Genomic DNA, 21,732 nt, shown 5'->3' on the forward strand with positions numbered 1-21,732 from the left:
ATTGTAATTCTTATTCTCCACCAGTTATAAATTGACTCAGTTGCTATGTAACATCTCCTGTGATATTGAATGTACTGTAATTCTTCACTATTACCTGTAATTAACACTTCTCCTGTAATGTAATTCTACTGGAAATGCCCAGATATCTTCCTTATTGTAATCCGAGGCTATGTTATCTCTGCTGCGATGTTGAATGTATTATAACTCTTCACAGTTACTTGTAATCTACTCTTCTCCTGTAATGTAAATCTACTGGAAATGTCCAGATTCATCTTTATTGTAATCCGCCTAGAACCGCAAGGCACAGGCGGAATAGAAATCCCTAATGTAATGTAATGTAATGTAATTTTCTACTATATTTATATGATGCTAAAGAAAATCTATTCATTCACTAGCAGTCTCATTTACCTTATATATTTCTATTGTTCCTCTATTTTAATAGAGAAATTTATTTGTTATTGAGACATTTTCCATGTGTTTTTATCTGCATTTTATGGTTTAATTTTAATTTGATATTATGAATGTATTATGATTTTCTATAATGATTTTATATTTTGAGTGTATAATGCTTGTTGTGTTTTATGATTTTGTTTTTATAATTATGAGTGTATAATGCTTGTTATGTTTTATGATTTTGTTAGACATTTGATAAATTGAATGACAAATATCATGAATAATCTGCAAAAGATTAATGTGAACATAAGATAATAAGATAGTAAGAATAACACATACTAGAAATAAGAATTGAAAAAAAAAAAAAAGAAGAAAATTGGGATTAATGAGGATTGCAGCCAGTTAGGGTTATGCAACCCGTCTGGCAGTCTGACAATCCCTATTCTTTAGAAGATACATTTTGAGCAGCTGTTATCTGTGGACATTTACATCTAGGGCTTCTTTTACAAAGACGCACTAGTGTTTTTAGCGCACGTACCCCATTAGCGCGCGCTAGCCGAAAAATTACCACCTGCTTAAAAGGAGGTGGTAATTCAGCTAATTCAGAACACGGCAATAAAACTTATATACAAATTAGGGAAATACGATCATGTCACACCTCTCCTGAAAGAAGCCCACTGGCTTCCCATCACACATCACATTACCTACAAAACCATCTTGTTGGTTTTTAAAATTAAACTTTCCCATCAACCTTCTTTTCTTGATAAGTTCCTTATTCCCTTGCGTCCCTCATGAACTCTCAGATCAGCTGATCAGAACTTACTCTTCATCCCTTCTATAAAGGAATTTTTCTATACTAGGAAAACAAACTTTTCAGTGGTAGCCCCAACCCTATGGAATGCTCAATTGTCTGGGTGCGCCTTTGTCCCAGCGCGCTTTTGACCTGACACCTCAGGGAAAACCCAGACATGTCCTATTTATAGGACTATCCAGGCGTCTGGATGGGTTTTCAAAACCCAACACTCTGTCCGTGTTTTGAAAACCATTGAGCTCAGAGACGCATCTGCGCATGTGTGGAAGCAATGCAATGACATCACACGAAGTTTGTATGGGGCCAGGTTGGAATGGGGCAGGGCTGTGGGTGGAATAGGGCGGGGCTGTGGGTAGATCAGGGCGGGGCCAAGGGCAAAATGGGGTGGGGCCAGACATCCTCTTTTTTTTTGAAGAAAAAAATATGGTAACCCTAGTTTCCACAGAACATTATCTGGAGTGCTGATTAACCAAAGGGCTGAGTCTCAATTTCAAAGGACCACCAAAACGGTATTGCAAATTCCTGAAAGATTGTACATTTCTAAATAAACAGAAAAGTTCTTGAAGGGGAGTCTTACTTTTTCTAGCTCCATCTTCCTGTCCAAGGTTAATGAAAAGGTATCTTGGGCTTTCTGGACAGAAGAACAGCAGAATGATCTGCAGGACAGCAGGGACACCAGACAGGGCAAGCAACAGGGGCCACAACTGCTCACTTCCCAGGAGGAAGCTTAGACCAATAATCTGAAATGACAAGTAGAGAGTTACAGGTACCTATATAGGCAATAGTGTCACTTCAATATCACTGACTCAGAACCTGTGTTGAAAAGTGAGGTTACATGCAGACGTAGGATACATTCAAGGTGGTGGGGCGATAGGGGACGATCCAGGGAAATTCAGATTGATCTACAAGTGTATTCACTCTGTAGCTCCTCTCCCATCTTTCTTCACACTTCCCCTCCCCCCGCACTCCACTCATCAGGCAAGTCTCTTCTTATCTGTACCCTTCTCCTCTACAGCCAACTCCAGACTCTGTCCCTTCTACTTTGCTGCACCGTATGTCTGGAGCAAACTGCCTGACTCGGTTCATCAAGCTCCATCTCTGGCAGTCTTCAATTCCAGACTCAAAGCCACTATCTTGGAAGCTGTTTTCAATTCCAAACTCCAACCCACCTTCTAAGCACCAGTATCTGTCTTCTCATTCCCTCTGTAATTTCCCCACCTGGACACTGTGTATTGATGCACCTTCTTGTCCAGTTTGTCTGTCTTGACTAGACTCAGGACCGGATTTAGATGAAAAGAGGCCCTAGGCTATTCCACTTATGAGGCCCTTTCACCTCCCATTTTTAAGTTTGTAAATTACATGAGAGATAATAAACTACATCACCCGGGGCTGAGACTGATTCCCCTCCAGAGCCGGGAAAGGGGTGGAGGGGAGAGAGGAGAGAGGAGCAGCGGGATCCAATCCGGAGCTGGAGCACGTGTGCAATTCGGATTCCCCACCCCCGGCTGAATTTTGATGAGTCGCTGGCGCAGGCGCCGTTGAGGAGTGACACAGAATCACACCTCACGCCATCAGGACTAACGATATTTCAACAGCGCATGCGCGCTCTAGGATTTTATTATTTATGATATAATCATGAAAATATAAAATAAAGCACGTAATATACATTTTAAAATATGCAAATTAAAACATATGTTAAGAACTTACTTAGAATTCCGCGAAATGAAGATATTGTCACAAAAATTTTTTTCAATAGTCTATAAACACTTCACTAAAGTATTGAATGTAGGCCCCTCTTGATCTTGAGGCCCTAGGTTGAAGCCTAGCTAGCCTATAGGAAAATCCGGCCCTGACTAGACTGTAAGCTCTTTTGAGCAGGGACTGTCTCTTCTGTGTTTCGATGTATGTCTAGTAACGCTATAGAAATGATTAGTAGTAAATTTTGGCTCTCCTGGGTTTTATTCAGATGAGAGAAATGGGGGGCTCAGCTTCTTTATTTTGGTTTGTAGTTCTTTACCATTTTTAATTGATTTTGGTGTTCTTATGTTAAATAAATGATATAACATGAAATAATTAAGAAGTAAAACAAAGATATTTGAAAATTGAAAATGAAAAAAAAAATTCACCCCCTATCTTTTATCAAATTGGATAACCTTCATTTGACTACAGTTAAATATTAAGTCAAGGCAAATACTTAAACCATGACAAAGTTTCCCAGGCCATGGTCTATGCTCCATGCTATAACGATGAAGCATGCACTGTAACTGGAAGGCTGTTTTACCTGGCTGATAAGAATGCCTGTGACTATAGCCAGCTGGTGAATTGTTCCCAAAGCCCCTCTGAGCGCTGTTGGAGATATCTCGCCAACGTACATGGGGACGAGTCCTGATGAAAGCCCTGTGAAATAAACAAAGCATAGAAATATGGAAAATGGAGACGTGTCGCTACTGAAAATTCCCATCCAATGTTAGGGACCCTTTTATGAAGTGGTGCTAAAAAGCGGCCTGCCCTAGCCCCAAGGTGGGTCTTTCCCGTGTGTTAAGGCCACTTTTAGCGCTGCTGGTAAATGGCCGATTTTTCCATTTTTTTTGCAATAATGGCCACAAGCTAATTTTCCCATTGGTTTGTGGCCATCAGCATGTGAACGCTTGCCGCCACAAATTTTCTAGATGGAAATGGCTCACATGCTAATCCTGCGCTAATCAATGTACTGTTTGTAATATATCAGTTTTATATTTTCCACAGTACAAGAGGAAGCAAGTCACTGTGTCTCTTTCTGTGGTGTTGCATTCTGTGCAGTGTCTGGCTTCTTAAGGGTTCCATTTAATTTTTGTCTACATACGTATGTTGTATTTCTATCTATTAACCTTTAGAGCAGAATAGCACAGCTATGACCCTGGCATCTGGCATCCCCTGCAGGGCCCACCCACATGGGCTGGTATTTGGAGTAAGCTCAATTCATATGCATGAGACCAATTTGCCTCTCATGCATATTCATTAACTCTCCTAAGTCAGCTACTCCCTCTCAACTGTCTTTGGGGTCTGGGTTCCAGCTGTCTCCCCATCTCTGCCCCAGTAGTTCTGCTGGTAGAGGAAGGAAGCTGTCGCTACTGGAGCGAATGGGCTGCTGCTAACATGTCCCACTGCCAGTCCCGAAGCTCAAAAAGTGCTCGGTGAGCCACCAGTGGTAAGGAGCCCCCCTCCGGTCCCATCTCCCTTCCCCTCACTCCATTGTCAAATTATTTTCTTCTCTTCCTCCCGAGCCCCACAGCTACGAGGGGTTCCCGATGGCTTGGAAAGGCGAGGTAGGCTTCCCTCCCTTCAACTCACGTGCTGCCCTCTCTCCCGCCACTGCCGCAACCTATAAACAAATTTAACACATGCCGCAGGGCTCTAACAGCGTGCTACTTCCTCCCCTCGTGATGCAACTTCCCATGTCATTGATGAAGGAGGAGGGAAGCCGTCAGCGGCACTGTGGCAACAGCGGAAGAGAGAACAGAAAGTAAGTCGAAGGTAAGAACATAAGAATTGCCGCTGCTGGGTCAGACCAGTGGTCCATCGTGCCCAGCAGTCGGGGGCCTCTTGTAGCTGTGGGGCCCAAGACAGCTGCAATGTTTGCCCCCCTCCTCCTCAACGCTGGCCCTGCCAACACTGCACAGGAAAAGGCAATGGCAAACCACTCCTATACTCTGCCTTGAAATATCACACGGAGGATTCCTCACTGTGCATGCAGCCTTGGATCAGTGGTCAACTTAAAGGCATACACACACGCACGCCTGCTTTGACAAGACAATTCATGTTTTTGCATCTCAAACCTTCAAAACGATTTACATATATATTTTTACATACCACAGTAAAATCCAAGGATTAATCTACCAGCAATAACAAGGGCATGGGAAGCTCCAAATTTGGCCAACCCCATCAGTAGAGCACTAATAATTGAGAGAGAATTCACGGCCAACATGGCTTTAATTCTGAAATGAAGAACAAGAGCGTCAAGGATTAGCTGAAATCTAATACAGAAGAAAATAGGAACTTTGCATCCTTTTGACATGCACATCCTAGGCTACTTGTTTTCCTTAGGATCTCCAACTGGTCAGGATTTCAGGATGTTTATAATGAAAATGCACACTATATATATATATTTTAATCTTTATTGATTTTCAAACTTTGACAGTGCATTACAATTAATTTAAACACAAACACTACAACAGGGGTGTCAAAGTCCCTCCTCGAGGGCCGCAATCCAGTCGGGTTTTCAGGATTTCCCCAATGAATATGCATGAGATTCATTGTATGCTAATAGATCTCATGCATGTTCATTGGGGAAATCCTGAAAACCTGACTGGATTGCGGCCCTCGAGGAGGGACTTTGACACCCCTGCACTACAAAGAAAGCACTTTAAATAGATCATTAATACATAAAATAAACATTTTTCTCCACCCCTCTTTCCCATAACTAATAAAAGAAAACATCTTATGTAATTATCATATTATAGTTAAGCAATTTTAATAACCAGAATACATTTCCCTTCCCCCCCCCCCCGGGTGTGCAAGGAAATCTAATAAAGGAAAGATACATGACAATTAATGCGATACCACAAATGCAGTTAATGGGTTCCACACCTTATTAAATGTATTACTAAATCCTAAACATTCCGCATTCATTCTCTCATACTTATAAGTGGTACAAACATTTGTCCACCAAAATGTGTAATTAAGTCTGTCGTCGTTCTTCCAGTTATGTGTAACCATTTGGACAGCTATTCCCGTCATGATCGAGAAAAGACGACTTTTATATTTATCACAATATTTTTGCATGCACCGCCCACATCTAATCCATATGTGTTAAGGGGGGTATCCTGAAAACCCGCCTTGATGGACTGGTTTGAGCACCGCAGTCCTAGGCTTATGATAGCAATCAAGTGCTGAATTCAAAATCTCCAGCTCCTTCAGCCTGTCCAACTGAAAATAAAGTGCGGCCAACCTTAGCGCACAGCTTTTGGTAAACTGAAACTGATGTGAAATAGGATTTCTCCCATTTTATTGACACTTTTGCATTTGTTTAGTAAAGCCGGCTATTATTTTCTTGTGGTCTGGACTGCACTGTTGAGCCCTGTGCGAATGGTTCACCGGTGCCTCTGCCCCACTCCACTTTCCATTGCCAATGAGAGGAAATTCATAGGCTAGGACAAGGGTAGGCAATTCCGGTCCTCAAGAGCCGGAGCCAGGTCAGGTTTTTAGGATCTCCACCATGAATATGTATGAGTTGGATTTGCATGCACTGCCTCCTTGAGATGCAAATCTATCTCATGCATATTTATTGTGGATATCCTGAAAAGCTGACCTGGCTCCGGCTCTCGAGGAACAGAATTGCCTACCCCTGGGCTAGGAGCAGTTTTTGCTCCCTCTCCATATCTGTGCCCTGGGCAGTTACTGGCTCAGAGTTTATTTTTCTTGTATAAATCTGATTACAGAAGATCGTTAGGAACAGAAATTTACAAGTGAGGCAATCACATATCCATTGAGAAGACATGAGATTGCATTGTAAAATGCTATTCTGGTTTGCAGAGTTTAACCCTTTAATTGGCAGATGGTGGAAACGGCTGCTTTACATAACTTGATGCTGAACGAGAACAACAAAGCCAAGTAACAGATCTCCCATAAGAGCCATAGAAGACACATCCGGCTTCTGAGCAAGTTTCAAGTTTTATTTAAAATTTGATACAAACGCTTATCAAAATTTCAAAGTGATGTACAATGTTAAAAGAAGGGAAACATGTCAAAACCACATGTAGACGGACTAGACTTGACTGACCCACAAACCTGAGGTCAAATGGGGGATAAGTACAAAATTTATAGGACAGGAAACAGTTATGGTCCAAACAAGAGGGAGGGGATAAGACGAAGATGGAAAATAAAAGGATTTTAATGATTTTGGTGAGAGAAAATGTCTAATAACAGTCAATATCCAACCTGTTAGATATCAAAAGCATCCTTGAAGAGAAAAAATATAGTTTCTTCCCTGAGGTAGACAGGTAATGAGTTCCAAAGTTGGGGGGCTGTAACTGAGAAAATAGGTGTGGGCATTTTCACTGGTGCATTTTCAGCCATTTTTGTTGGTGCAAATGGTCACGCTCAAATTTAGTTGTGCTTCCCCAGCATAAGTGCTGTTCTATAAACCAGGCCTAAGTTTAAGCATGACTTATAGAATAGCGCTTTTTTGATGCCTTTCTTTGTGCCATATATTTTTTCTTCTGTCCTTTGATTTTATCCTGGTGTTTGTTTAGTTCTTTGGTCTTTAGTTCCAGATCTCCAGTAAATACAATAAATTGAAAGTAAAATATGGCAAAGGAAGAAAAAAATTTCCTTGCAAATACTTGTAATGTTTCCTCGGGAATAAAATTTGAATCAAAGATAATTCCACATCTATTTTGGCAGGGGGGAGGGATGGGGGTAATTTTCTAAAGCATATCCTGACACACGAGAAATGACTATTATACCCAACTGAGGGCTCTTTTTACAAAGCTAAACTAGAGATTCCCGCACGGCAAAGGTGATGAAATCCATAGGAATTTATAGGGCTTCATTGCATTTGCGGCAAGGGAATCATCATTTAGGTTCACCCACTTAGGCCAAGATAAACTAGACCTAAATACCTGTGCCTATGTTGTACGCAGATCGGGCGTATTCTAGGTGATGGGATAATCGTGCGCCAGATGCCAGCGTGCTGACAATCCAGTGCTGACAATTCGGCACAAGACAGAAGCGCGCGGGGGAAAAAATAATTTTTAAAGAGCTCCAACTGGAGGTTTGGGGTGGCAACCCCCCCACTTTATTGGTTAGTGTTCGCACTGCCATTGCGGGGGGGGGGGTGTGGGGGGTGAAACTCTATAATGTGGGGGTGAAACCCCCCACATTATACCAAAAACGGAACTTTTCCCGAAAAAAATCAGAAAAAAGTTCCGTTTTCTCTATAATGAAGGTTTCCAACCCCCCGAGCCCCCCTCCAACAGCAGCGCGAACACTAACCAATAAAGTGTGTGTGTGTGGGGGGGGGGTTGTCACCTCAAACCCCCCGTCGAAGCTCTTTAAAAATTACTTTTTCTCCCGCGCGCTTCTGTCTTGTGCCGAATTGTCTATAACAGTGGTGCTTAACTTTTAGGAATGCCTATAGTCCTCCTGTGTTCCTCCCTCTTTTTAGAGGACTGTTTGGAGGGGTTCTGGACGGACTTTCCAAAACTGAGCAGTTTGTTTGAGTTTTGGAAAGCCCTGATGAACTCCAGCCACATCTGCAGGGCAACTGAGCATGCACGGATGATGTCAAGGAAGAAGAGAGGAGGATTGTGGGGGCGGGGCTGAACTGTGAGGGGCTAGGGCAGACTGGGGTGGAGCCAAAGGTAGAACTGGGTGAGGCTGGGGCAAAACGGGGCAGAGCCGGAGGCAGAACAGGGCGAGGCCATGCGTCTGGATTTTTGCAGACCCAAAAAATGGTAACCTCAATGCAATGGCTAGACTCAAGAATTAGTGCATTTTGCATTCTATTTCCATTTTCGCACAAGCAATTTTGCTACTGGGGACATCTATGAGGTGAGGAGTTTGAGATATATACTGAGCTTGGTATATATCTCAAACTGAGTGCCGCTTGGATAGATAGATGACCAGATGCACTTAATGCCCAACTACTGAAGTCGCATTAAGTGACCTGCATGCTCAATTACAGTTCAGTGCATTAACTGCAAGGCCACATCCGTGCCCATTCTCCACGTTATACAGTTGCCCTCAAATTCTAGATTGCTCTGTCGCAGTAGTTGGTGCACAACTTCGGAACGCCCTTCCAAACCATATTCGAACAGAGCACAATCTCAAAAGTTTCAAAACATCGTTAAAAACCTTTCTGTTCAACGAAGCCTTCGATCAACGATTGTATAGATAAAGAGACTAGGAGACAAAACTGAAATAGAGGCGCAAATCAGTTTTTTCATCTTAAATGACTTTCTTCTTTGCTTTCACTAATGACATTGCAGTTCCTTTTCTTTCTATCATTTAATTTTATTGATTTGTTGTAAACCCCATAGCTGTTACTCCATTGTGGTATATCAAGCGATAAATAAACTTGGAAACTTGAATGTGGTTCCCAAAAAGTCAGCACTCAAAGAAAACAGAGAAGGCGACCAGGTGGTACTCAATATCCTTATTCCAGGAAGACTCGACACGGACGTGTTTCGGCAAGGAGGCCTACCTCAGGAGTCCTAATGCTTTGATCAATACAGTAAATTGACCCAGTTCCACCCATGCGTGAATGTCCTCCTGCCCAATGCAATTTCGAAGAAGCTTTTCAAAACCTGGACAAATTGCCGGGTTTTGAAAAGCCGTCCAAAAAGGAGGACATGTCCGGGAACATCCGGATGTTTGGTAATGCTAAGTAGAGATGTCAGACCAACCACGTACCACCCACCTGGGCAGCAGTTGGTGGGCAGTGTTGGAGGCGGAGGATCGTGCTTGATGCGACAACGGTGACAACAACGACAAATTTCTATTGCACAGAAGAAAGGCCGGGCAATCTACTTCTGTATTCTGCCATGAGAACTTGATGATGTTTAGAGAATGACACAGTGACAAATTCATCACCGTTCCCGTCCCCGCGGATAACCGCGGGAAATAATCCCATGTCATTTTCTAGTGTCTATTTCAACCTCAGTCCTTCTACACCAGCATTCTTCAAAGCAAAGCTTGCGGGTCAGTGGTTCTGGCCATTCATACTCTGATTCTTATGTGAGCCAAGGATAATGAAGCCATTGTGACATCACTGATGTGATTGGCTCTTAGGCACTGGTGGAATGAGGCGTTATGACATCACAATATCTGCTCTGAATACCAGAGACTGCCATTCTAAACCTCAGTCCTTCTACACCAGCATTCTTCAAAGCAAAGCTTGCGGGTCAGTGGTTGTGGCCATTCGTACTCTGATTCTTCCCTCACTCCTTAAAGAATGACATGAAGATAGTTTCCCGCGGTTATCCGCGGGGACGGGAACTGGGATGAATTTTGTCACCGTGTCATTCTCTAATGATGTTCATCACGTCACTAGGACTTGAACACGAGTCGATGGCACCTATCAAAAATATTGCCTTTTCCAGCGCTGATTTGCTTGTTAAAGAATTTAGTTGTGTCTGCAAATTGGCAGTGTGCACCGATTTGCACAGGCAACTTTGATTGCACTATACAAAATCTGGCCCTTAATGCAGGAAGTAGCCACTGAAGTAACAGCTAACTTTGGTAAAAGGACCTCAAAGTCCTTGTATTGCAAAGAGCTTAGTTTCTATGATAACCTCCTTGAAGAAGCTCAGATTCATACCTTCCCAATCTGTCTGCAATCCATCCAACAAAGAATGAAGAAACCATCCCTCCAAGGGAAAATATGGATACCGACAGGGACCAGTATAGGGTGACAGCAGAAGAACTTTTATTATCTTCATCTTCTTCTCCTTCTGTGATGTTGGTCCTTACTATGGGTTGAGGAATACCAAGCACATGGTAGTAATGAGCTTCTATTATCTGGATTGAAAACAACACAAAAAGGCATTGTTGGCATATTTATTTAATTTTGCTTATCCTCACCTCCCACTAACGCCCTACTTCCTTCATTAATGACCATGTGCTAATTTCTCAATTAGCATGTTGCTATTGGCATGGGTGCCCTTATTCACATCTATTTACTAGGCAGTATGTACTCTTATGCTCAGTAAGGGGGGGGCAGGAGGTGAGAACTTGGGGCAGCCAATCAGTTAGTAGCTCCTGCCGCAGTTCACCGCTGGACCACCAGGGATTTGTAAGGTATGCGGGGGACGGTGAAAGGAGGTAAAACTTCTGAGAGTCAGCCGGGACAGGAGGCAGGAGGAAACCCTCCTGTCCCGGCCCACCCCTCGACCATCAGGAGTTACGGCAGGCACAGTGGAGGCCTGTAAGACATCAGGAGGGAACCTGACAGGATACAGAACTTTTCAGGGCAGGAAAGGAGGGGGGCTGGGTGCAGAGACTGGCAGGGGAGGGAGTGAGATAGGGGGCTGGATGCAGATCCTGGAAGGGCAGGCGAGGGAGTAAGGGAGGGGCTGGATGCAGAGCCTGACTGAGCAGGGAGGGGAAACAGGGTGCAGAGCCTGGTAGGGCAGGGCACTGCACTTGAGTCAACCTTTTTTCCTCCTTTGTCTGGGGGAAAAACATTACCTCGGTTTATATTCGGATCGGTTTATATTTGAGCGTATATGGTACTGAGAAAGTGTACAGTGAATAAAAAGAAATTAAACAAGGTAGCCCTGATTAATGATGTGGACAGGTAAAGCAGGATTGTGCTGGGGAGATCAGAGATGACATACGGTGGTTTGACTCTTTACAGACATATAGCATCATTTACTTGCCTTTTGAGGAGCATTGATCACCCCAATGCCATAGCCATACTGGAAAGAACCCAGCACTGCTGTGAATACCGAGAAAATCAAAGTGCCCGTCAGCTGCTAGAAAAGAACCAGGAAAAGAGAATGAATACAAGACTTCAGAATCACATAGATCAGAAGCCAATGCTGGAATTTCAATTAATTTAATGTTATTTTTATATTACAGGAAAAATACAGAGTTATAAAACAGATACAAGTGACATAATACACGAACATAAAATATAAAACCTCCTCAAGATTCCCTTCCTCACTGCTGCTTTGGAAAGTTTTATCAATACATATAAAGCACCACTGCCAAAATCTAGCTCATGATTTAAAGGGAAAAACATCCTCCCTCCCCTTTAATCTGTTCCGAATTCTGCTGCACGCCTCTTAATCCTTCCTTCAAACCTGTCTTCTCCCTCCAACTTCTCCAATCCCCCCTCTCTCACCTACCCTCTTTTCCGCCCAAACTCAGATACTCATGTACAAGCTACAACCCTGTTCTCTTAGGGGATGGATTCCGTACAAACGTAAGGAAGTTCTTCTTCACCCAGAGAGTGGTAGAAAACTGGAACGCTCTTCCGGAGTCTGCCATAGGGGGAAACACCCTCCAGGGATTCAAATAAGGGAAAACACCCTCCAGGGATTCAAGACAAAATTAGACAAGTTCCTGCTGAACAAAGCCATATGCTGATAGGGCTGGTCTCGGTCAGGGCACTGGTCTTTGACCAGTATTACCATTATGTTACTTATATTTTTGTGATCATTGTTTACAAATAAGCAACTAGAAGCTAATGAGTAGAATTCTTTTCATCCCAATGCTGAGGAGACAGAGCTGGCCCTCTGTGATTATCACCTCCGCAACCAAAGAACTTTTTTCCCCCAAAAAAACTGCAGCAAGTAATGAAGAAAATCCCAACAATGTACACTTAAATGTGTGTGTTTTTAAATGTATTTTAATTTGCTACAAACTTAGGATTCCTTTTACAACACAGCGCATAGGAATGGACTGTGTCGCACTTGCCGCGCAGGAATGGCTATCGCAGCTTTGTAAAAGGGGCCTTTAGTGTTTGACTGCGGATAAGTATGCTGTCTCTCTTAGCTATTCCAGGTTTTCCAGATGGCCAGCATGAAGACAATTCACAGCAGAGTCCAAACCATGAAACTTTCCCATTGTTCCTGCTCCTAAGATCCAGTGTCCTCTCACTGTAATGAAGATTATGGGAAAGCAAGCCATTTGTCCACGTGAGCGAACTGCTGGGCATGATGGACCACTGGTCTGACCCAGCAGCGGCACTTCTTATGTTCTTATGTTATCTTCCCTCACCTTGTAATCACTGTTAGCTGCAATACTGTATATCTATACCTTGTAACCACTTTGCTCACTGCTTCACTGTAAACCGTCTTGAACTGAATAGGTATGACGGGATATAAATAAAGCTATTATTATTCCACCAAGGTCATTACACTAACGTTATTGCCCTCCTTGAGTTGTTTCATTGGCTCTCTGTCCATTTCCGCATACAGTTCAAACTCCTGACCCACAAGTGGATTCACTCTGCAGATCGTCAATCTCTCTCTCTCTATTCCACCCCGGGAACTCCATTGTTGTGTAGGATCTCTCAGAGAGAGAAAGAGATAATGGTTACTGCGGATGGGCAGACTAGGTGGGCCATTTGGCCTTTATCTGCCATCACGTTTCTATGTTTCTCTTATCTGTACCCTTCTCCTCTACAGCCAACTCCCGACTCCGTCCCTTCTTCCTTGCTGCGCCGTATGCCTGGAACAACCTGCCTGACTCGGTACGATGGGCTCTATCTCTGGTGGTATTCAAGTCCAGGCTGAAGGCCCACTTTTTCAAAACTGCATTTCAGTCTTAACCCTACCAATCTGTAAAGCACCACATCTGTTTGTCATTCCCTCTGTAGCCCCCGATCCTCTCTCCCGCTTCTCCCTTTGTATTTCCCTACATGAGCTGCATTCATTGATTCACCATTTATGTCCAGTGTGTCTTTCACAATTAGGTTGTAAGCTCTTTCAAACAGGGATCGTCTCTTGTTTGTTCAATGTACAGCGCTGCATGTGTCTGGTAGCGCTATAGAAATAACAAACGGTAGTAGGAGCCTCGTAAGAATCTCTCAAAAATAAGATTCTTTTTGTGTAAAAATTACTTTAATAATAATAATAATAATAACAGTTTATATACCGCAATACCGTTAAGTTCTATGCGGTTTACAGAAGATTAGTGGAGTACAAGTTGAGTTGACGTACAAGTTGAGTTAACTTAAGGGATGTGGGAACAATGGAGAGAAAGGGCAAGAGAGGGGAAGGAGGGAAGTGGGTCAGCTGTCTAGGTATTTCAGGAATAGGTGAGTTTTGAGGCGTTTCCTGAATAGCTCATAAGTGGTGGGCAATAGGAGTTGTTCTAGGTCTTTACCCCATAGAGCAGCCTGATGTGAGAGAAGATGCTCATGGTGTTTTTTTAGTTTGCATCCTGTAACCGGGGGAGAAACGAAGTGCGAGTGGGAGCTTCTCTTGTGTTTGTTGGCTGAGAAGGAGAAGAGGTCAGTGATGTATTTAGGGGTTAGACCGTAGAAAACTTTAAAACAGAGGCAGGCGAACTTAAACTTTACACGAGCTTCCATCGGCAGCCAGTGTAGCTGTTTGAAGTATGGCGTCACGTGATCGAACTTCTTTAGACCGAAGATTAGTCTGACCGCAGTGTTTTGCATTAGTTGTAATCGTCGCATATTCTTTTGGGGGATTGCTAAGTAGGCGATGTTACAGTAGTCGAGTTGACTTAATACTATATACTGATAGACACACAATGATAGGAAATATACTGAGATTTCAGTAAGATTAGACAAGAATGCTGGAAAACTTAATACACATGAATCCATAGATTTGTACAAATTGATTTTTAATTATGTTTTTAACGGTAATTTAGGGCCTATGAAATGTCTACTGGTGTGATGAAATCAAATTGACAAAAAAAGTTAAGCAACCGTTTGAACCTGTTTCCTTAAACAGACCGATCTATTCTCTTGGAAAATTTGACCACATCACCAACGCCTACCTAGATCCACACTGGCTTCCTAAACAAGCCCGCATCCAATTCAAACTATACTGCCTATTATTCAAAACATTAAACGGAACGGCACCCACCCACCTAAACAACCGCCTAAACAGGAACCTCTCATCCAGACAGAGGAGAATCCAGTCCCCTTTCTCCTACCCCCCTTTCAAAAGCACTACTGTATTTTCACGCATATAACGCGCGCGTTATACACGGTTTTTACAAACCGTGCATAACCTTGCGTGTTATATGCGTGAGCGCGTTTTACAATTTTTTTTTTACATAGTTCCCCCCCCCGACGTCTGCTTTACCCCCCCGCAGGACCGCTCACACCCCCACCCCGAAGGACCACTCGCACGCACTCCCACCCGCACCCCTACCCTGAAGGACCGCTCGCACCCCCACAGCCTCCCGACCCCCCCCCCTCATCATGTAGAAGCTCCTACCGGTGTCCTGCTGCTTCCTCTTGGCAGTCCCAGCCCTTCTGTGAGCCCTGCGTCTGCGCTGCTTCATCTTCCGGCGGTTCCGCCCTTTCTCTGACGGAAGACAAAGCAGCGCAGGCGCAGGGCTCACAGAAGGGCCGGGACCGCCAAGAGGAAGCAGCAGGACACCGGTAGGAGCTTCTACATGATGAGGGGTGGGGGTCAGGAGGCTGTGGGGGTGCAAGTGGTCCTTCAGGGTGGGGGTGCGAGTGCGTGCGAGCGATCCTTCGAGGGGGTGAATCGGACATCGGGGGGCATCAGGCTTTCAGGGTGGGGACAGGACTTCAAGGGGGAGAGGAGAGTCGGGGGTGGCCAGAGGAGAGTCGGGGCGGGCGAAAGGAGAGTCGGGTGGCGACGGGAGAGACGGGGCAGCATGCGCGGTATACGGGTGTGCGCGGTATATAAATTTTTTTTTTTACATATATGTCGGTTTCCCGCGCGCTATACCCGTGTGTATGTTTTACACGGGTGCGCGTTATCTATGTGAAAATACGGTAAGCGCAAAAAGATGTATGACAACCTACTAGCAACACATGCGGCAAAATTGGACCCCTCCATCACCAACCTGCTGACAGCAACAACAGACCTCAAAGCTTTCCGAAAAGAAATCAAAACCCTACTATTCAAAAAATTCATCCAGATGTCCTAACCCCCTTCTTTTCCCCCACGCTATCCTCCCCTCTCCCTACCTGTAATATTCCTCTATGACTCAACAATGTAACCAGCATCCACTATGTAACCTTCTCGTATACTTCCAGCTCCCTCTGACGCTCCCTTCATTTTCCCACTTTGGAACCTCTCCTCAAAATTGAATAGTCCCCAACGCCTTCAATTGTAATCCTCTTCCTGGAAATGTCCAGTTATCTTTTTGATGTAATCCGCTTAGAACTGCAAGGTACAGGCGGAATAGAAGTCAGTAATGTAATGTAAATATCTCTTATTATTTGAATTGTTCTACTAGGATGAAAAATGAGAGCGGACACTGAATGAAAAAGGTGAGTGAAAATGTTGTGAAAATAAAGCTTAGAGTTAGCTCACCAAAAATAAAAACAGAAAATCAGCAAACAAGTTCTATATGGGATGTGATCTTTATACACTGCCAAGTTTCAAGTTTATTATAAATGTGATTGATCGCTTATTCAAAATTCTAAGCGATGTACACATCAATAAAATTATAAAATTTTTAGGATGCAACAAAACAAACTAAACTAAACCTTAGGTTTGTATACCGCATCATCTCTACATTCGTAAAGCTCGACACGGTTAACAAGAATTAGGGTAGAAAGGAACTCCAGTGGAGGGAAGAGGCAAAATGAAGAGAAAATTTAGAGGACTAGAATAACCAGAGAGGGAGGAAGAGTTACATTTTTGAGAATAACCAGGTTTTCAGATGTTTACGGAAGAGTTGGAGGGAGCTCAAATTCTTAAGAGGGGAGTTAAGGTTGTTCCAGAGCTCAGTGATTCTGAAAGGGAGGGAGGAACCTAGTTTTCCTACAAGGGAGACGCCTTTTAGAGAGGGAAAGGAAAGTTTCAGTTTTTGGGTGGATCTGGTGGAATTGGGGTGAGAGGAGTTCCAAGAAAGAGGAATGAAGGGAGGGAGGATGCCATGTAGGATCTTGAAAGTGAGGCAGGCACATTTGAAGTGGACTCTGGAGATTATCGGAAGCCAGTGGAGCTTGGACAAAAGCGGTGAGACGTGGTCGAATTTTCTTTTTGCGAAGATTAGCTTAGCAGCGGCATTCTGAATCCGCTGGAGTCTTTGAAGGTTTTTCTTTGTTAGGCTTAGGTAGATAGAGTTGCAGTAGTCCAGTCCGGTAAAAACTCAACCTTGCAAAACATATTAAAGACTAACCTTACAAGGAAGACTTAAGGGTTGAATCATGGAGGCTGCCCCCTGGGGGCAATTCAACAAAACATTTTCTGTTTTTTATGCACATTTATACGCGTGTATACAATAGGGTTGCCAGATTTTCCAATTGGAAAATTCAGATCCTTAGACCCACCCCCCAGGTCCACCCAGTTCCACCCATCCCTGCCCTAGCTCCGCCCCAGCCCCACCCCACCCCATTGCCTGCTCTCATTGGGCAGGAGGAAATCTGCGCATGCATGAATGCCCTCCTGTCTCACACTGATTTCTTCAAAGCTTTTCCAACCCCAGACTGAGTGCCGGGATTTGAAAAGCCGCCCGGACCCCCGGACATGTCCTCGAAAGGAGGACATATCCTGAGAAATCCGGATGTCTAGTAACCCTAGTATATGAGTACATGTATATTTCTGTGTGAACTGCAAGTAGGCATTGAGCCCCATTTTACATAGAATGTAGAGATCATAATTGAGATGTCCAGGTCAGGATGTTCTCAGTTCCAGTGCCAACACCAGTAAAGGGGGGAGGGGTACAATCTGCCCCAGGCACCTTCCTGATCGGGGCGCCAGCCCCCTCCTCCTCTCTACTCCCCCATTCCGTCCCACTTTTCCCACCATCACGCGTGCGCCTTCACTCCCCTCCCCCCACCGTACCTCTAGCTCTTCGCCGGCATGAGCAGCCAACGCTGGCTCTCCCTCGAAGTCACTTCCGGGTCCCATGCCTAGGAAGTAGCGTCAAAGGAAGAGCTGACGCGGGCAACAAGTTGGCGATGTTGGCTCATGCTGGGAAAGTCAAAGAGGTATGGGGGTAGGACAGGAGTGCGCACGCAGGAAGGGACAGAGAAGAGGGTGAGGGAGGGGCGCCACCATCCCGAGCACCTCTCACCGTCGCTACGCCACTGGCCAGCGCAGAGCCTTTTCAAAAATACCTGCAGGAGTGCACGTATTTTACTAGCAAAGGCGACGGAAGGATCCATTTTACAAATATGCATGTGGAAGACGTCAACAGAGGAAGTGCATCAACTTATACTTTAAGTGCTATTCTACAACTTGCACACAGAAATGTTGGCCCTCACACATCTATGGCAGCCATTTTGCAAACCTTCAAGTGGGAATTATGCTAATTATCTACAGAGGATACATTATTTATTTATTTTCAGTGTAGAGGAAGAAATCAATAATAGGAGATCGATTCCTTCCTTAACCCTTTCTCTAGAGCAGTGTATCGCAAACTGTGTGCCGTGACACACCAATGTGCCTCCTGAGATTTCTGGGGTGCCGCAATACAATGGCGAGAAGGAGAGTCATCCACGCTGGCTGCCTGCCTACAGGACGTGCCTCTTGCAGCGAGAGGCCCGTCCTGTAGGAAATCAGCCGGCGTGGATGACTCTCCTCCTGGCCAGCATCTTAAATCCTCTCCCTACACCTCCTGGATCCCTGTAATGGGTCATGGCAAAATGGGCCTCCGTGCATGACATCATCGCATCGACTTCCGGGTGCCTTCCGGCCAGGGCACTGCATTTGAATCAGAACCCTCTTTTTCAGTGAATGATTCGATAGCACCCCCCCCTTAGGTAAACTATATTGTACATACTTCCCTTCAGTGTCTGTTTCCTTCTCTCTCCCCTCCTCACTTCCCTTCAGCACCCTTCCCCCCTCCCTCCACTTCCCTTCAGCACCACTCAACTTCTTCCCCTCATCGGGCCACCTTCCTCCCTTCCCCTCACCTTCACGGGCGCTCTTCATAGTTTTCTCTTTCTGAGGTGTCCGGATGCGGCAATGTTCTCGCCAAGTCCCGCGCGACTGCCCTAAAGCTTCTCCTCTGACGCACTTCCTGTTTTCGCCTGGGTGGCTTGCATCAGAGGAGAAGCTTTGGGACCATGCTGCCATCAGTGGCCATTGGATTCACCAATTGCTCAAGAGGGTGGCGGCTGGTCTTCAACGCCCCCTCAATATGACTTGGACACAAAATGCCCCCCCCCTAGACTTCTCAGCGCCCACCGGTGGGCATTAGCACCCCCTTTGGGAACCACTGCTCTAGAGGCCTGGCCAAAATGAGAACTTGTTAGAAAATTATGTGCCAGGGAGCATCTGTAAATCTCTACATGGAAATATAAGGTCCTACACATGCATTTCCTTTCTGGCATGAGAAATACACGTAGATCTTTGACCCATCCAGTCTATGCCCAAACCACACCCCAATATGTCCCCATGCAACTTCTGCATATTATGGGCATGTATATGTAAATGGAAGCTTTTCCCAAATCACTATTTATATGTGGATGTTGTTTATGCATGCAAATGTTGGCATTTCCATGTATAAATCATAAATACACCTTCTGAAATAATCTCAGCTAGGACAGAGGTTCAAGAACACATGCATGTTACATAGAGTGCATGTATTTGCACATAGTACATGCAAAAAGGTAAAGGGGATGGAGCTTGATATACTGTTTTTCTTTCTGTGTGGTTACAATCAAAGTGGTTTACATATTTTAAACAAGTACTTATTTTGTTCCTGGGTCAAAGAGGTGTTTAAGTGACTTGCCCAGGGTCACAGGGGGCTGCAGAGGGATTTGAACTCATGATGAGATTCATTTGAATATGCAGAGTAGACATCTTTTGAAAACCTGATCATCTGTGGGATTCCCAAACAAAGTGTTAGGCAAAAGCTGACATGCACTGCTTGAGGAAGCTTTGTTCATTTATTTATAACATTCTTGGCATTTATGTGGTATTCTCACCCTATGACAGTGATCCTCATAATTTAGCTAGAAAGAACTTTAGAACTTTCCTGTCGGGTGGGCGAACTTATGCTCCAGCTACAAATATAAAAAAAATGAATGCTGAATTCTTGGGGCATAGTAATGTATTTAATTTGGTGTGGGGCCCATTGGCATCTTTTATTGTTTCTATATAATTGTCATTTCTCTTTATAGATCAGTTACTCATTCCTTACAATACGACACGTTCACTCCGATCTACATCTCAGGGATTGCTAATGATTCCTTCTTTGAAAATTATTGGAACCAGACGTCACAATATATATTCTGTAATGGCCCCTTTAACCTGGAACGCCTTACCTTTACATATAAGAGAAGTTAAAGATCTCAGCAGATTCAAAAATAATTTAAAAACTTTTCTATTTAGAGATGCATTTAATGTTTAAATAATCCATTTTTAACAATCTTAATCCCATTCCATATGTTTTTCCCTTATGTGGTTTTTCTTTTCTTCCCAATTATGAAAAATATCAATATTGTAACTGTCTTCTCTTCCTTTTCCTTTCCCTTATGTATTTGAGTCTGTTTGTCTTGTCAGTTTGTTTTTAACCCCTTTTAAAGTTGTATAATGAACTCTTGATCTATTTTATATTTTAATGTTACTCGCTTAGTATGTAATAAGCGATTTATCAAATTTAAATAAACTTGAAACTTTAACTTTTGTTTGATTTCCTTACACATCCAGGGTGGGTATGCACTACTATTTTAATTAAAACTAAGTTATTGGAAGATTATATGCATTGATATTTTTGTTTAATTAAAGGGGGGGGGGTGGAGAAATGATTGCTTTTGAATATTTGTAAATTCAAAGTGCATTTCTTGATTATTATATGTTCAGTTACACGTGTATTGCACTGTCAATATTTGAAAATCAATAAAGTTAAAAAAAATTGTAATTGATTTATAAATAACCTGCCCAGCAAATTAGTGTTCAAGACAGAGTACAAAGTCACATCCATAGTTTAAACATGCAGGAGGGAGGAGGGCAGAGTTTAGTGACCTTAAATAATCCAGAAGAAGGGAGAAATGCAAGGGGGGAAAGCAGCGAGGACTAGAGCTCTGAGTGGTGGGAGAGATGAGGGGATAAAGATACAAATAATTGTATACCCTAACTTTGTAAACTTGTAGATGTACATCGCTTAGAATATGGAATAAGCGATTTATCAAATCTTATAATAAACTTGGAAACAAATTCACTTGTTCGTCCCGGCTGCTATAATCTGGTTGCGGCTCTGCTGATGCCCCTTTGGCTCTAGTGTGATATCTTCGCTGCTTTCCGTAAGACATGGAACTAGTGAAAGAGCGCCGGAGCAGAAGCAGCACCATAAGTTTCAAATTACTGCGACTCATTCACATCTATTAATCTGATTTTCCACCCCCACCCCATCTTCCACAACCGCAAAGCGGTTTTTAGCACCGGCCGGCAGGCTGAATGCTCTGCACTGCTTCCAAGCGCACTCTATGAGTGTCGGGAGAGCGCAAAGCATTCAGCGTGCCAGCCTGTGCTTAAAAAACGCTTCTGCGGTTTCGTAAACGGGGGGGGGGGGGGGGGGAGGAGGGGGGGCTCCAGATGTGAGACCCGATGCAAATGTATCACTTTCACCTGCCAAAAGATGGCCCTGAGGTCAGTGATGAGTGAATGTGAGGCGTATTGGGGCTCGACAGGGAGTTTGATACAAATCTGTATTCTTGGATATTCCTTAGCAACACAGGGCATTACTTTTTTTTTTTTTAATTAAATCTTTATTCATTTTCGAACTTACAATAAGTGTGTCAATATTTTAAAACAGATTAACAATAAGTATATCACTTAATAATCATCAATAGTACAAATGATATATTCTTATCTCCCACCTTTCCCACCCCTTCCTATTATTTAATCAATACC

The 21,732-nt window shown here is 43.7% G+C and overlaps 1 protein-coding gene across 3 annotated transcripts in view; it reads right to left on the minus strand.

Moving 5' to 3' along the window:
* Positions 1-21,732, minus strand: part of SLC2A2 (solute carrier family 2 member 2) — a 72,862-nt gene that overhangs the window by 39,693 nt on the left and 11,437 nt on the right. For 2 of the 3 annotated variants that reach the window (XM_033959474.1, XM_033959475.1), the window contains exons 2-6: positions 11,623-11,718; positions 10,563-10,762; positions 5,054-5,178; positions 3,486-3,601; positions 1,782-1,944 (exon numbers count right to left, since the gene is read on the minus strand). In XM_033959474.1, the coding sequence (XP_033815365.1) occupies positions 1,782-1,944; positions 3,486-3,601; positions 5,054-5,178; positions 10,563-10,762; positions 11,623-11,718 (700 nt within the window). The remainder of the gene's footprint in view (positions 1-1,781; positions 1,945-3,485; positions 3,602-5,053; positions 5,179-10,562; positions 10,763-11,622; positions 11,719-21,732) is intronic. The other variant, XM_033959476.1, reaches the window with a different exon arrangement.

This window comes from Geotrypetes seraphini, chromosome 9 (assembly GCF_902459505.1).
Source record: "Geotrypetes seraphini chromosome 9, aGeoSer1.1, whole genome shotgun sequence".
NCBI lineage: Eukaryota > Metazoa > Chordata > Amphibia > Gymnophiona > Dermophiidae > Geotrypetes > Geotrypetes seraphini.